This window comes from Gymnogyps californianus, chromosome 5 (assembly GCF_018139145.2).
Source record: "Gymnogyps californianus isolate 813 chromosome 5, ASM1813914v2, whole genome shotgun sequence".
Lineage (NCBI taxonomy): Eukaryota > Metazoa > Chordata > Aves > Accipitriformes > Cathartidae > Gymnogyps > Gymnogyps californianus.
This window is the reverse complement of record NC_059475.1, coordinates 52,601,334-52,617,985: the sequence shown is the minus strand read 5'-3', so window position 1 is coordinate 52,617,985 and position 16,652 is coordinate 52,601,334. Positions and strand designations below refer to the sequence as shown.

General features: G+C 40.1%; 1 protein-coding gene across 3 annotated transcripts in view; it reads left to right on the top strand.

The window, feature by feature from the left end:
- Positions 1 to 15,289, top strand: part of NRDE2 (NRDE-2, necessary for RNA interference, domain containing) — a 35,715-nt gene extending 20,426 nt beyond the window's left edge. For all 3 annotated transcript variants that reach the window (XM_050897973.1, XM_050897972.1, XM_050897974.1), the window contains exons 8-14: positions 55 to 175; positions 2,213 to 2,391; positions 3,103 to 3,489; positions 4,536 to 5,464; positions 8,341 to 8,479; positions 13,627 to 13,698; positions 14,367 to 15,289. In XM_050897973.1, coding sequence (XP_050753930.1) covers positions 55 to 175; positions 2,213 to 2,391; positions 3,103 to 3,489; positions 4,536 to 5,464; positions 8,341 to 8,479; positions 13,627 to 13,698; positions 14,367 to 14,492 — 1,953 coding nt within the window. In that variant the 3' untranslated portion in view covers positions 14,493 to 15,289. The remainder of the gene's footprint in view (positions 1 to 54; positions 176 to 2,212; positions 2,392 to 3,102; positions 3,490 to 4,535; positions 5,465 to 8,340; positions 8,480 to 13,626; positions 13,699 to 14,366) is intronic.
- Positions 15,290 to 16,652: the final 1,363 nt, after the last annotated feature.

Below are 16,652 nucleotides of genomic sequence, written 5' to 3'. Positions count from 1 at the left end.
CAAAAATGATTTTTCTATGTGGTTTCTTTTGGTTACCCCTGCCCAAAACAACAGGTGGAATTCTTTGAACCCTTTTGGGATAGCGGAGAACCACGAATTGGAGAAAAAGGAGCAAGAGGCTGGAAGGCATGGATGCACCAACAAGAAAAGGGTGGCTGGATTGCTCTTAAGCCTGGTATGCCTGTGTCAATATGTGTAGTTGTATGTCCACGTGTTCTTCTAAACATTTTTATTAGAATGATACAAGCTGTTTATTATGTTTTTGCATACAAGTTTTAGAAAATATTTACCAAGGTTAAGATACAGTGTATCATGCTTCACAGGGAAAAGCATGTGTTGAGTGTTCAATGTACGTTATTGTTTATGGACTATTGTTGTCCTTCCTAGGCATAAGAATTAAGGGAGAGGATGGCATATCCTCTACTCTGTGCTGAAACGGCTAAAGGTGTGAGTACTTGGTTGAGACCCACGCCCATCTAAAGTGGAAGGAAGTTACTTCCCTTAAGACCCTTTCATCATAATGGTAGACCAGGTGGGATTATAGTATTAGATGATAGTTGCCTCAAGGATTCCTAGCTTAATGATTCTATTTCTAGAATCAGATTTCAGTTTCTTATAGCAAATATATAGTGGAAATAGGAGGAAGACCTTTCCTTTCTCTTTGTGATGCAGAAAACGAAGGAATTCCATCTTCACTTGGCTGGAGTGCTTCTGGGTGAGCAGGGATGCAGAAAACGCCTCCCTGCTGCTTAGTCCCACCTTGTCTTCTGGTCTACAGTGCTTCCCTTAATGTCAAGGACTATTTCTCAAACAGATACATCCCGAAGGGAAGCTGGAATGTGTCTGACCAAAGACGAGCTGTCTCTGCTTTTGCTGCTCCTGCTGCTGTAGCAACTCTAATGAAGCAAGTTTGGCTCTGCTTTTAGTAAACAAAGGAACTGAAAAATGATCCTGCGCTTCCCTTGTCCCTGGATTAAGATGGAATTTCCTTGCCCCTTAACTGAGGTCAGCAGTTCCACTGCTGATAGCTATAGACCTTTTGTCCACAAATTCAGAAGACTCGGTATAGAGAAGAGGACCACTGCCAGTCTTGAGCAGGTCCAGCATATATCAATGCTTTTCCCCATGCGTGTCAAGCCCAAAAGTTCAGGTGCAATCTATAATCAAGTGTCATCTCTAAAACTGTCAATTTTTTTCAAACTTTGGTTAGATCGTGGAAATGCTGTCATTTTTCGTAGAGTTGCTGACTAAAGGAGAGGCTATAGATCACAAAAAAATATAGAGAGAGTAAAAATCTTGCCACCACCTGTTTGTTTTACCTGAAATTTAAGAACTGGGAGTGGGAGTGTTTCACCTAGTTAATGGCAAACGTCAGGATCAAGAATTTGGAGGCGGCGTAGAAATGGCCTGATTTTTGTACCAAAAAAAATAGTGCAGGTAACCATAAATTTTGAGGACTTTTTTTCCCTCAACAACAAAAAAGAAAAAAGTATTTGAAAAATCTCTACAAGCTTTCCCTGAGCTCACAGGTGCTCATCAGTTTCAGCACAGACTTAATATATTACTGTCACAGGAAAAATACACTAATTGTATCTAATAGTCCAGAAAGATCATAATAAAAGTGGGATGTGGTTAAGCACTTCCTTTCATGTGTGTTTAACTACATTGGTTGTTTCAATTGCATGTTAATTGAATTGTTGAAAATACCAAGTATTTTAAAGCAGCATTGCCAGGCTTGGTTTGCAATGTTTAACACTATAGTACTACTTTTTACTTACAGTGGTTTTCTCAAAACGTTTTATGCACATGAGTGTTCATAGAGCACATTTGAGATTGTATGCCCAGGTGTGAAGTGAAGAACCTAAGCTGCACAAAAAGATGACTGACTCTTGGCTGTTGCTTGCAAATTGCTGTTGACAAAAGTGGTCCACAGCCTGTCAGTGTTTTCTCCTCTATGAGAAAGTTTGAGTGCTGACGCTGATTCACTGGTTCAAAAAGTTTGGAAACCTCCTACTCTTACAGAGTTGGTGTCAAAACCCAGAACTGTGATGTGGAAATTTTTTGCTCTGTCTTGTGTCTGTTTTATTAATGCTGTATTTTGTTTACATTTTTAAAGTAGTTAAATTGTATGTCAAGTCTGGCCTTTGGATTTGGTGGATTAATTTTTCTTTAATAATTTTGTGTGTGGTGGGGTGTCTGGATTTGGTTTTAGATGATGATGATGATGAAGAAGAGATAGATGAGGATCAAGAAATAAAGGATAAAACTCTCCCCAAGTCGCATATTTGGTTGGATATTGAATATTCTCGTGAAGCAAGGCATTGGTTACCTTGGAGGCCAGACAAAACCAAAAAGGAAACTGAAGAAGATTGCGAAGATCCAGAAAGACAGGTCACTGTGATATAATAAAACAAGAGGAGATAAGACCAATTATCCTTTCATTTGAATTCATTGCTAATGGATATTTTAGAGGAGTAATCCTTTTCTTTGTTTGGAAAAAATTCTTTTCTTTGTTTGGAATTCAATATTTACCTGAGGTTTCGTGCTGAGACTTCTGAAATCCATGGGAAGCTCATGGTAAACTTTGGAAAGGGCCGTAGGCAAATAGTCTGTCTTTGCTGTTCTGTGATTTCTCTCATCTGTATGTGGAAATGTCACAGAAATCTGTGTTTAAGAAAATATACGCATTAAAAAAACAAAGGGTTTGTTGCCTTCAAGTCAGATAGTTGGATTTTCTTTTTTTTTTTTTTTTTTTTCCTTCTTGGGAGATAGGTCAAGTCAGACATTGATTTTCAAATAAAAATGTGTTAAATGACCTAAGCAATAATACCTTTCAGACCTTAATTGTGTAAGTTTTCTGTGGAGGTCTTTGATATTCAAGGGCAAAAAAAAAATCTCTTGATAGCAAATTTACAGTCTGACTGGAAGAACACATTGCTTAACTTGTCTGTTTTTAATTTGAATGACACTCTGTTACCATTTAATAATAATTATAAATCTTTATTGACTTGAAAATGTTCTTTAATTATGTAAATTACAGGTTTGCTAATTTTATTTCATTGCATAAATTAACGGAGTTTCTTTTAATTTGGATTTTCTTAGGTATTATTTGATGATCTTGGACCATCTTTAATCCAGCTTTCTAATCCAGATCTTCAACGTCAACTACTGTACTCATTTTTGCAGTTCCTAGGAGTTCCATGTACAAGTAAACTCTTTCCTCCCAACCTCTATATTGCCATGGATGAAAATAACATCTTTGACAGTGTGCTTTCTGATGAAAAGCCACTGACTTCTGTTGATTTTCCACTTTCTGGATTCAACAGTATTGGTCATATGGACACGATGCTACGAGGGAGACATCACATAGGCCACTACAAAGAAGGAGAGGAGTTCATACAGAATGTTTTTCATGTTCTATTCCTGCTATTTTCAGGAAAGGAAAAATCTAACCTGTCAATTTGTTGGTTACAGTATGAAATATCTAAGGTAATGAGGAATCTGCATATAATCGCATTTGTGATGTGTGGCTTTCTTGTGTATTAGTGTTTATATTGAATTAAAATAACTATTGATGAAAATTTAAGTCTTGTAGGACTAAGTATTCAAATCAGGAAATGCCAGTTAAGATTGCATTGGGGGTAAAAAAAACCCCAAACCCTTTTCTTCAGTACATGTTACACAGTGGCGTAAATGTAACAAAATATTCTTTGCAGTTTTGGATAAATGTTATTATATGATACATTATATGCTAGACAGGAACCGATGCAAGTGATTTTTTGCAAGGGAAAGTGAGTCAGCCAAGTACTTTTACCGAACTGTTCTACTAAGTGCATAATCCCCCATACCATGATAAGAGCACCTTATCAAGAAATTTACTACTTCTATACAAGTTACATTTGTAGTGTTATTGAAGGAAATAACACCTTATCACTTGAATATGGATTTATTTAAGTAAAACTGCTCTAATAGATGCCCACAGAAGGATGAGAGCCCAGGTTGTCTTCCTAACGCTTCAGAAAGTTTAGTATTGTGTTTCCTTATGGAGAAGTTCCCTGTCTCTTAGCCAAACACTATCTGACCAGAAGATATCCTGTAATCTTCCTATCCAATCTCCAGATTTGTCTGTCAGCACATTCCCCACTGTGAAAAACTATTTGGAGGTTTAATTGTGCTAGTCATAAGCTGCATCTGGCCAGACAGGCTCATTTATTTTCCTTTTCTCAATCATTACAGGTTAGCAGCTCTTTGTTTGAGCAGTTAGCCTTTTAAGAGAGTGAAATTTGATATTATTTAATGGCAGTGGCAGGAGTAAGAATGATAAGCCTGTGTAATTTGACTATGTTGGAGGTTGCTGACAACAGGCAGTTGTGACAACTTACAGTACTCAGTAGCAACAGATCTGGCTGGTGGTGAAATATGGAACAATATGAAAACAAACACAGTAATGAAATTAAAAAATGCTGTGAGGTTTTTTTTTTTTAGTTTCTTCTCCCACTCCTCTCAAAATCTGTTCTGTTTATTCTCCCCTGCAGATAGTTCAGTGTCTCCAAACAAAAAACAAGAAGAAGCTGAAAGCACAAGGGAGGAAGAGTAAAAAGTTGGCCAAGAATCTCCTTAAAGCACCTGACAACCGAAACCACCTTTCTCTCTGGAAACTGTATGCCTACCTAGAATGGCTGCTTGGTAACACTGATGATGCCAGGAAGGTATTTGACACAGCTCTTTGCATGGCAGGGACAGGAGGATTGAAGAGTCCCCAGCTCTGCAGCCTCAGTCTGCTTTATGCTCAGCTGGAAGTGGAACTACTAGAAAGTATAGAAGGAGCTGTTATGTCACGTGCTGTTCATATATTGACCAAATTGGCTGAAAGTGGACCCTATGTGCCCTATAGTGGACAAGTGTTATCTGTGAATGTCTTGAAAGCTCGTAAAACATATGAGCATGCACTGCAAGATTATTTAAGTAAAACACCAGTTTCTAATCAGGATCAGGTCAGTGATGCTAATCAGCTCGTTAACTTGGTTGGTTGTTATGCACTGTTCCAGTATTTGACTGTTGGGATTGATGCTGCGGTGTTAATATATGCACAAACTTTGGAAAAACTCGAAGCTCCTGGTCCACAGAAATGTGAAAATACTGGAGAGAATTTTGGCATTCAAAATTTTCCAACTGCTCTTGAAGCTATCACACTGCTGCATACAAATTTACTCAGATTCCACATGAAAATTAGTGTTTATCCTTTGAATCCCCTGCGAGAGGCACTAACGGAGGCTCTGAAACGGTATCCTAGCAACCAGTCTCTTTGGAGGTCATATATCCATATCCAAAGGAAGTCTCACAGTGCTAGCAAAGCACGAAGATTTTTTGATGGTGTCACAAGGTCTGCTAACTGTTTAGAGCCATGGCTGTTTGCAATCCAAGCAGAGCAGATGAGAAAAAAACTCACTGAGAATGTCCAGAGGTAATATCTTGCAGCTCCTTATGATTATGCTTTCTTTGATCTGTCTAATCACTTAACGGAGGAGAGAAAATGCTATCATAGTTCTCATTTTGCAGATGAAGAAGCAGCTGTAGCTAAGGAAGGTTATTTGTTCAAGACTGAACAGGGAGTCAGTGGCAGAATCCTGAATAGAATTAAAGACCTAGGTGATAGTCTCACGTCCTTTCTACTGGATCACATTGTGTATTGCTTTGTGTTTGATTGCTTGCTACTGACATCAAGATGGTATGCATTTCTTTAAATAATTTTTAAATAAATAAGAGCCTGCTTAGATGGCCAAGGTAGACACTGTGAGTTTAGAAACTGCTGCATTTTAATACTACAGCAATAAGGAGCATAATACAGAGAGCTATGCTGCAGATTCTGACTGAGCTCACTGCCCTACTTTACTCCTGGATCACAGAATACAGTTGTGGCAGATCTGTTTCCATAGTGAGTACTTGAGAGTTTAGTTTTCATATGGGGCTGTTGCTAGGTAGAAGAGGCTGGAAATTTCCTGAATTTGCAGTGTGGTCTGGGCTCAGGTTTTTTGCTCCTGGGAAAGGAGGAAAGGGTAGGAGATGAGGGGAACAGAGGTATGTGTTCATTCTTAAAGCTTAGTCTCTAACTGTTGTCTACCCGTTGCTTGGAGCTACCTATCCACTGCTACCTATGTATCTCTAATAACATTGGCAGCTTGGTTCTTTGTGTCTGCACATAGCAACAGAGATTTCTAGGAAAATGTTATCTGGAAGCTTTACGTAGCTGTAAGCTTACAATATTCACACTTGATGAAATTACAGAATTATCAATATGCTTTAAAATGATGGTGCGCCCACTGTTTTGATTGCTACAGTATGGCAACAGGCGTGCAGACATGATAGCGACACTCCTGAGTTGTCAGTGTATGTCATCCTAAATTGTAATAAGAATTCTACAGCCACCAAATGTAAAGGAGGATTGTAATTTGATTTACTGTTAATTACAGACTGACACTATGATAGGTTTTAATTATTGTTACTGGAAAGTGATGTTAAAATTCCAGAATGATGATTTTCTCTGTGGCATTTAGTTCCTTTCCAGATTGTTCTCTGCTAGCATAGCCTTTCCTATAGGTTATATTTGTATAGGGACAAGTTGGATGTTGCAAGAGCAGAGCTGAACTACTGCAACAGAGAGATAAATGGCCTGACAGTTGTGCATAAAACTAATGTTTTATGATGTTGTGACAAACTAAGAAAATGTCTGTACTATGTGTGACTATTTCCTATTCTGTTTTGTATTTCTGCTTGTTTAAGTGCATGGAATTCATTTAAAGAAATGAACATGAAGGGTAAAACAGTAGCGTATGTAAGTCAGTGTGAGGTACAATGCTTCAAATGTCTGGTTCCATGCAAAGTAGATTACATCGTTTTCCCTCACAGCAAAGGTTAAGATGAGAGGAAACTTGACCTCAAAGACCCTTGAAGAAAGAGGCAAGTTAGGAGCCAGTGTTCAGGGTGAGTGGAGCAAGCTGGCAGGCTGAGAGAGTGCACGCAGACTGAAGTGATGTTGCCATGAGTGCTCTAGGCTGTTTCTTCAAGCTCAAGCATCAAAAATCAGCCAGTCCGTATCAGCTGTAGATAGAAATCAATGCTTCCATGAAAAATACGTACCTGCTTTTGTGTTATGCCTGGAACTTAGGGGATTTGAATCTCTGGGTGAAAAAGAAAATTATTATTGTAAGCACGGTTGAGATCCAGAGCTGTAATCTAGGCGTTGATCCAAGACCAATGTATGGTCTTACAAAGGTAACGGGTAAATTTGAACAGGCTTGCCCGGTGTCATGGTTTAACCCCAGTCAGCAGCCAAGCACCACACAGCTGCTCCCTCACTCCCCGTGTCCCCCCCCTGCTCCCGGTGGGATGGGGAGGAGAATCAGGAAAGAAGGCAGAACTCGTGGGTTGAGATAAGAACAGTTTAATAACTAGAGTAAAATATAATACTAACAATAATGAAATAATAATAATAATAATAGTAATGAAAAGGAATATAACAAAAAAAAAGGAGGGGAGGGGGAAGGAAAAAAAAACAGTGATGCACAATGCAATTGCTCACCACCCGCTGACCGATGCCAGAGCCACGATCCGCGCCTCCTGGCCAACTCACCCCTGTCTATATACTGGGCATGAAGTTCCATGGTATGGAATACCCCTTTGGCTAGTTCGGGTCAGCTGCCCCGGCTATGCTCCCTCCCAGCTTCTTGCACACCTGCTTGCTGGCAGAGCATGGGAAACTGAAGAGTCCTTGGCTTAAGATAAGCGATACTTAGCAACAACTAAAACATCAGGGTGTTATCTACATTATTCTCACACTAAATCCAAAACATAGTACCAGCTACTAAGAAGAGAGTTAACTCTGTCCCAGCTGAAACCAGGACACCTGAGCACCAGAAGAAGGCTCGCTGACTGAGACTTGAATTTGATTTGAGCTGCTATGCCAAGCTTGGAATGATAAACGATTTTGAATGAAGACTAAATTAAGTGTTTTAAGATCATATGATAGTGGAATATTGTACTCAAAGAGAAATTATCTCCTCCAGTTGGACAGGGTTAATTTTTCAACATGCTAAAAGAATTTTCACAAAAATACCTCATTCATCTTTTTTTAACTGATTTTCCTATTTAGAAATGTGTTGATTAGATTAGCAAGTGCTAAAAATCTGGTTTATAACATTCAGAGTTTGTAGCATGAAATGCAAAAACCTGGCTATATACAGTGCTATGTGAACAGAGACAGTACATTGATCTTTACCCTCTCTTACCTGGATGTGGTCCTTTAGCTTGGGTTTAAGGTTTCTTTTTTCCTCTGTGTTTCAGGGCAGATGTTGGTGAAATACATTCTACTATTCCTGAAACTGGGTTAACAAATCGGATTGTAGCTCTATTTGAGCACGCAGTTCAGAGTGAAAATGGTACCCATTGTCCACTGCTGTGGAGAATGTATTTGAACTTTCTGGTAAGAAGAGTAGTATCAGTTTTATTTTGTTTTGTTTTACCATATTTGGAATTTCTCATGAACACCGCTACAATACCGTATAAAAAAAAGGAATACTAAATGCTGCCATACCTCTATGATTTGCAAGGTGATATATTTGAATTGTAATGCTCCTTATTGCTGGGAATATTAAGGAAAATGTAATTCATATGGATTAGAAGGAGTAATAGCTTCTGACAGTGTAGTGTTAATACAGATGCAGGCAAGTTATTCTGGCTGCCATCTTACATAGATAAAAAATATGTCATAAGATGTCAATAGATGGATTCCACCCAGTCTTACTCACAATATAAAGGTAAGTGGATAGGGGAGCAAAATTTAAGAAAAGAGGAAGCAAATTGTAGGGACTTAGGATTTTATTATTTTTATGTAAGTAAAATCAGCAAAGATGACTTGTATTTATGTTTTAGACCTACTTTAGGGTTCTGTAAGGAAATTATAAGGACTTTGATATTTCAGTCAAATCTAGACCCTGATTTTGTGTAACTTCACAGAATCACAGAATGGTTGAGGTTGGAAGGGACCTCTGGAGATCATCTTGTCCAACTCTACTGTTTAAGCAGGGCCACCTAGAGCCAGTTGTCCATGACAAAGTCTAGATAGCTTTTGAATATCTCCAAGGATGGAGACTCCATAACTCTCTGGGCAACCCGTGCTAGTGCTCAGTAACCCTCACAGTAAAAAAATGTTCCTGATGTTCAGACAGAGCCTCCTGTGTTTCAGTTTGTGTCCATTGCCTCTGGTCCTGTCACTGGGCACCATTGAGTAGAGCCTGGCTCCCTCTTCTTTACGTCCTCGCTTCCAGTATTTGTATACATTGATAAGAGCCCCCCCTGAGCCTTCTCTTCTCTAGGCTAAACAGTCCCCCCCCCCCCCCCCCCCCCCAGCCTCTCCTTATAGGAGAGATGCCCTAGTCCCTTAGCCATCTTAGTGGCCCTTCATTGGACTCTCTTCAGTATGTGCATGTCTGTCTTTTACTGAGAAGCCAACAACTGGGCACGGGATGCCAGGTGTGGCCTCACCAGTGCTGAGTAGAGGGGAAGTATCACCTCCCTGGACCTTCTGGCAATGCTTTGCCTAATGCAGCCCAAGATACCGTTAGCCCTTCTTTGCTGCAAGGGCATGTTGCTGGCTGCTGTTCAACTTGGTGTCCACCAGGCCCCCCAGGTCCTTTTCTGCCAAGCTGCTTTTCAGCTGAGTGACTCCCAGCATATATTGGTGCATGGGGTTGTTCCTCCCCAGGTGCAGGACTTTGCACTTCTGCTTGTTGAACTTGATGAGGTTTCTGTCAGGTCATTTCTCCAGCCTGTTGTGGTCCCTCTGGATGACAGCATGACCCTCAGATGTATCAGCCACTCCTCTCAATTTTGTGTCATCTGCAGCCTTGCTGAGGATATACTCTGCCCCATCAGCCAGATCATTAACAAAGATGTTAAATGGGATTGGACCCAATATTGACCCCAGGGGTACACTGCTAGTTACTGGCCTCCAGCTAGACTTTGTTCCACTGATCACCACCCTCTGGGCCTAGATGTTGAGCCAGTTTTCAGTCCACCTCACTGTCTGCTCATCCAGTTCTTACATGAACCGCTTGTCTAGGAGGATCTTACGGGAGACAGCGTCAAAGGCCTTAGTGAAGTCCAGGTAGGCAATGTCCACTGCTCTCTCCTCATCCACCAGGCCAGTCATTTCATCATAGCAGTTTATCAGGTTGGTCAAGCATGACTTCTAGTGAATTCATGCTGACTACTTCCGATGATTTTCTTTTCATTCATGTGCCTGGAAACGGTTTCCAGGATTAGCTGCTCCATCACCTTCCCAAGGATCAAGGTGAGGCTGACTGGCCTGTAGTTCCCTGTGTCCTCCTTCTTGCCCTTCTTGAAGATAGGAGTGACATTTGACTTTCTTCAGTCTTTGGGCACGTCTCTCAATTGCTGTGATCGATCAAAGATTGCCAAGAGTGACCTCGCAATGACATCTGCCACCAAGGTGCAGTCCACATGCAAAATAAATGCATGGTAGGGAAAACATAGCTATAGCTTTTATAACTTGCATTGAATTTTCAGAATCTTTTCTAATCTTAAAAGCTGCATATAAAGGTTATGCTAACTGGCATTGCAGAATAACGCCAAAAAGCAATAATATTCGTTTCTTCTGTAGTTCACCATGGAAGTACATAAATAAAACCAACCTCACGTAGGCAGTTTTGTCATCCTGGTTCTTTTCTTGCTTCTCCAAAGTACAATATGGAGGATGAAAACACAAAAGAAATACTTGGAACTCGTGTAAGGGGAATTTCATTCCACAGTATTACTCCTCTGTTCACGTCCTCTGGTGTAATAAGTTGTCAGAGGGGAACAGCAGTTAGCAGGCTGTGAAATATGGAGGAGGCAGGGGAAGAAGAGACTCTTGTTTTGTGTTTGAGAAGATCTCTTGTGTGGGACTGTGACCATTTCTACACAAATACATGCTTGTAAATATTTTATAAAACTTTGTATATAGGAATGTACAATTGAATTACTGTTATTCTTTACAAACTACTAATGAGACTCCACTGTACACAAACGCTAAAGTACAGTCACCCAGTGTGTTTTTTATCACTAATGATTCATTCATGGAAGATACCTTTTTCACAAGAACAAGAAGGAATATTTATTAGATGCTAATAAGAGGGAGGAAAATAATACTTTTACAGTAATAGCTTTGAATAACATTGTTCAGAGAAGCAAAATCAATTAGAAACATTAACATTTTCAGATATAGTCATAGAAGTTGTGATTGTCCAGTAGTACCCTAAGTTCTGTAGATGTCTGTTTTCTCTTTGGGTGTGTCTAGATATTCAGTCTTTGGTGTTTTGGGCAAAAGCTTCTCACTGTTTAAAAAACACAAAGCTTTTTGTATAGATTTTGAAACAAACTATTTCTCTTAAATTCCTATTTATTTTTTATGAAATCATGCTTGACCAATCTGATAGCCTTCTACGATGAGATGACTAGCTCAGTGGATGAGGGGACAGCAGTGGATGTTGTTTATCTCAACTTTAGCAAGCCTTTTCCACTGCCTCCCATAACATCCTCATAGACAAGCCGATGAAGCATGGATTAGGTAAGTGGACAGTGAGGTGGACTAAAACCTGGCTGAACTGCCAGGCTCAAAGGGTTGTAATAGGCGGTGTGAACTCCTCCTGCAGGCCAGCCACTGGTGCTGTACCCCAGGGACTGATACTGGGACCAGTGCCCTTTAACATCTTCATTAATGATCTGGATGATGAGTGAGTCAGCAAGTTTGCAGATGATACAAAATCAAGAGGAGTGGCTGATGCACCATATTCTGCTGTTGGCCTGTCCAGGTCCCTTTGAATAGCCAAGAGCCATGAAGATGAATAAGGGATTGGAGCATGTGTTTTACAGGGACAGGCTGGGAGACTTGTGATTGTTCATCCTGGAGAAGTGAAGGCTCCTGGAAGATACCATCAGTGTATATAAGTATCTCATGTGAGGGTGTGAAGACAGAGCCAGACTCTTCTCAGTGCTGCCTAGTGACAGGACAAGAGGCAATGGCCACAAATTGAAATATAGAAAATTCCATTTAAACATAAGAAAAAGCTTTTTTTTACTGTGAGGGTGATGAAACACTGAAACGGGTTGTCCAGAGGTTATGGAGTCTCCATCCATGGAGATATTCAAAACCCAACTGGACATGGTTCTGAGCAGCCTGCTTTTGCTGACCCTGCTTTGAGCAGAGGGGTTGGAGCAGATGGTCTCCAGAGGTCCCTTCCGACCTCTGTGATTCTGTGAAAAACTTAGAAGCAGAATGCTACTGAAAGCTCTTTGCAGAGCTGCAAAAGATGTGCATGCATCTTAGTGCACAGCTCTGACAGCAGGGTTTCCAGTAAGTGAAATGCATTGCTGTTCGGTAAAGGGAGATCATGACACCAGAACAGCACAAGTTTCTACAACCAATGTATCAATAATATGAAAAAGAATTTCTAGATTTTAAGAATTGACAAGGGAACCTGCTGATTTTTAGCAGCAGTACTGATGTAGTCAGAACAAGAGTATTACTATTGTCATATTATTATGGTGCTCTCCCGGCCAACTCCTCCCAGTTTGGACTGTCGTGGTTTAACCCCAGCCGGCAGCTAAGCACCATGCAGCCGCTCGCTCACTGCCCCCCCACCCCGGGATGGGGGAGAGAACCAGGAAAAAAAAACCTCGTGAGTTGAGATAAAGACAGTTTAATAGGACAGAAAGGAATGAAAAACAATAATAATGATGATAATAATATGACAATAGTAATACTAAAAGAATTAGACTATACAAAGCAAGTGGTGCACAATGCAATTGCTCACCACCCACTGACCGATGCCCGGTTAGTTCCCAAGCCGCGATCCGCCCCTCCCAGCCAGCTCCCCCAGTTTATATACTGGGCATGATGTCATATGGTATGGAATAGCTCTTTGGCCAGTTTGGGTCAGCTGTCCTGGCGGTGTCCCCTCCCAGCTTCTTGTGCCCCTCCAGCCTTCTTGCTGGCTGGGCATGAGAAGCTGAAAAATCCTTGACTTAGTATAAACACTACTTAGCAACAACTAAAAACATCAGTGTGTTATCAACATTATTTTCCTACTAAATCCAAAACACAGCACTATACCAGCTACTAGGAAGAAAATTAACTCTGTCCTAGCTGAAACCAGGACAATCACCTTCACTGTACCAAAGATGCTCTTGTGTAGTATGTGTGTAGCATATCAGGTGTAAGTTTTGGTTAATGGATTTGCACTGTTGCCCACTGCAGTATTATTGTCAAATACAGGCAAAGGCACTGACTTTAACTGAAGTACTCAGCAGAGGCTCTTTCTGCTAGTCTTTATTCTATTACTTGTCTCACAATTAAAGCCCTGAAAAAAGACATCTCTTTGATTACATTGAAGAGTGTAACCAGTGTCACCAGTGTAACCTGTCAAATTGCATCGCTACCACAATATATAGTAATAAGGATTCCTCAGCAGAACACTGAGCTTTTCAGCAGTAATTTCTTTGTCTCAGAGATAATTGTTTTATTTCAGCTATTACTGCATTGAAGTATGAACATTTTTTTTTCTCACACAGGCTTCACTAGGAAAAAAAGAAAAAAGTAAAGGATTGTTTTACAAAGCCCTTCAAAACTGTCCTTGGGCAAAGGTGAGCATAGAAAAAATATAAACCTGTCATCATACTCTAATTTTTGAAGTTCTGTATTTGGGGGGAAAAAAAAAGTTAGACTTTAGTAGTTGTTGTAATGAGTTATATGCAAATGAAAGGAGAGATTTCTGAAGGAGAAGTACTGTAAGATTTTTCTGCAAATAAGAGATGCATCTGAAATGGAAACAAACGTAGTGGTCAGTGCTGTTTGCGTTTCAGAACAGAAAGGTGTTGCATTGCATGAGGCAAGGAGAGAATAAATTCCTCTCTGTGTGACTGTGTTTTTCAGACCATGTTTTATCATGAGCATGGTAGTAGCAGAAATATGTAGGCAAATAAAAATGTATTTAGTTAATAGTATGAGAAATGATTCAGGAGCACCTGCAATTCCTCAGGTAATGTCTGTGTATGCTGCAAATGCTCCAGTGCCTCTTGATCTACGTTTTATCTTTTTGAATAAAATTATTTAGTAAGAGTTGGAAAAGACTTGATTAAACATCTACATTGCTGTCACTGTAGAAGTACTAATTCTGTTTGTATTATTTAAAGAAGTATATGATATTTCTTACGCTCTTGCTACAGAGTTGTTTTGTGTATCTACATACTTCTTTATGCTGTGTTTCTTGCTATGAGAGATGGCACAGAAAGTGTTCTCATTGTCTTTCTAGGTACTCTATATGGATGCAGTAGAGTACTTCCCGGATCATCTGCAAGAGACGCTTGATCTAATGACTGAAAAAGAATTGAGAGTGCGGGTACCTATGGAAGAGCTGGATCTGCTATTAGAGGTTTAAAAGAAGACTGTAGATGAGTGGAGAAAGTACAGAAGCTAGTTGAAAACTAACAGTTAGACCTGTCTCTTTTCAAACAGGAACTCTGTTGGGACTTGGGTACTATGGACTTTTTTTTTTAAGGTGTTTTTTTTTAAGCTTTTATATAAATTGCTATCAAAATGGAGTTCTGTTAGCTGCAAGTATTCTGGAATCAAGTACTGCATTTTGCCCACAAAAATGCATCCATTTCTCTGAAGTATTACTGGCTCCCACAGAAGGATACCCTCTTATAAATAGCCTCCTGTTGAATGTTGCCCACATTTCTTATTCTATTGTTTGAAATTACATTCCCTAGAGTTCAGTAGAGATTCAGTACATGCCAACTATGGTTTGGTGAGCAGCACAGGAAATAAACATCTGCCAAATGGATGCTCCACTGTCCTCCGGTTGGCAGACTTCAGTAATTTCCTTCAGCTTGGTATGCATGCGTGTGTATATATAACTACCAAGGCAAGCAGCCGTTACATCTGTACATATACTGTTAGTAAAAGCTAAATCTTTGTTTCAGCAGGCAACTTTTTGGACTTGTATGTTTTGACAGATGACCATTTTAATACGGCTATTTATGAAAAATATACCTGAATATTTGAACATTCAAAAGGAACTTGAATTATTTTTTATTTCTTAATCTAATAGAACTGTGAGTGTATTAAAAATGAAAATGTATCCATAATGCACCTCTAAGCAGCTCACTTTTAAACAAGCTTTTGTAATTGATTACTCGCTTTTGACCCAAATACAGGCAATCACCGTAACAAGTAGAGGTCTGGTCTGTATTTAATCCTCACCAAAGAAGGCAGAGTAGTCAAAACATGATTGTTTAATTAGTAGCTTCTATTCCAAGAGTCTTTAGGCAAGCTGCTAGAGAAGTAATATGAGATATGGTAAGAATTTAAAGATCTGTTATATATTTGTAAGACAGAATATGCTGAAATATGTAAAAGACTGTTTAGCATCCCTGCTGTTGAGACCCAAGTACTCAGAAACTGGATCTTCATCTGAAAAGAGGATACCTGCAGCCACTGAATACTGGAAACTGTTTCAGAGGTTTTTCAGGAGAAAAACTGTCGCTAACGGCACTAAAACAGTCGGGATCATCCAGCTGGTGAGATCTGATTACATGGAAAACTATGGCTGGACAAAGCCATACAACCTATGGCTTGGTTTTGCCTGTAGCACCACAATACAAGATACAATACAGTTTAGTTTAGGCTGCGCTTCATTTAGTCTGTTCTAAAATTATTTTCAATATTACAGGGAATATGCAGAATTTTAAATGGCATTACAGCACGTCTTAAGAGCCTTGTAATATTGCTGTGGTTGCAAGTGATGCTGGTTTTGCTGTGAAAGTAATGGATTAGTCTTTGTAAAAAATACATATTTTATTTTTAAAATCCATGCTTCTTTCAGAAATGACAGAGCTGCTGAATTGGAGGTAGGAGTTACTCTGTGCACTGAATAGTAACATCAGAGCGAGCGCGAGAGCGTGCGCACACACGTGTGTGTGTGTGTGTGTGTGTGTTTGCTCTCCCATCAAAGCAGAATGCCATTTCCTCTAAACACCTGGAAGGGACATGGAGAGGGGGGAAGCTTGATTGTGCTCCTGCTTGTGTTTCTCTTGAGAGTCATAGAATCATCAGAGCAGCCCAGGTTGGGAGGGACCTCGAAGGATTATCTGGCCCAGCCTTTTGTGGGACAGGGAGCCTAGGTGCGAGTGTCTAGCACCCTGTCCAGTTGCATCTTGAAAACCTCCAGTGATGGCAGCGATGACTCATGTTTCAGTCACTTTTCCGTGCATCCCCTCCCCTGGGCCCTGCCCTGTGCACAGCTTCTGCCAGTGCTGCACTCCTGCTACTTCCTTCACTTGGGGTGGTCAGAGGCTGCTCGCTTACTGCGGCCCCTGGGTAAGTCCTGCCTTTTGATTCACACCCCAGCAGCTTTTTCTGTCCTTGTGGGGAATACACTCGCTGTTCACTTTCTCCTGATCTTTATTACTTTTGTCTTGGTCTTTGTGACTCAAGTTCGGAAATGTTGGAGAAAGTGGCAGAAGTTAAATTCTGCTGCAAAAGGTAAGAATTTAATTTTCAAATAAGTTTTCTTTTTCAGTTACTGTTGTGGCAG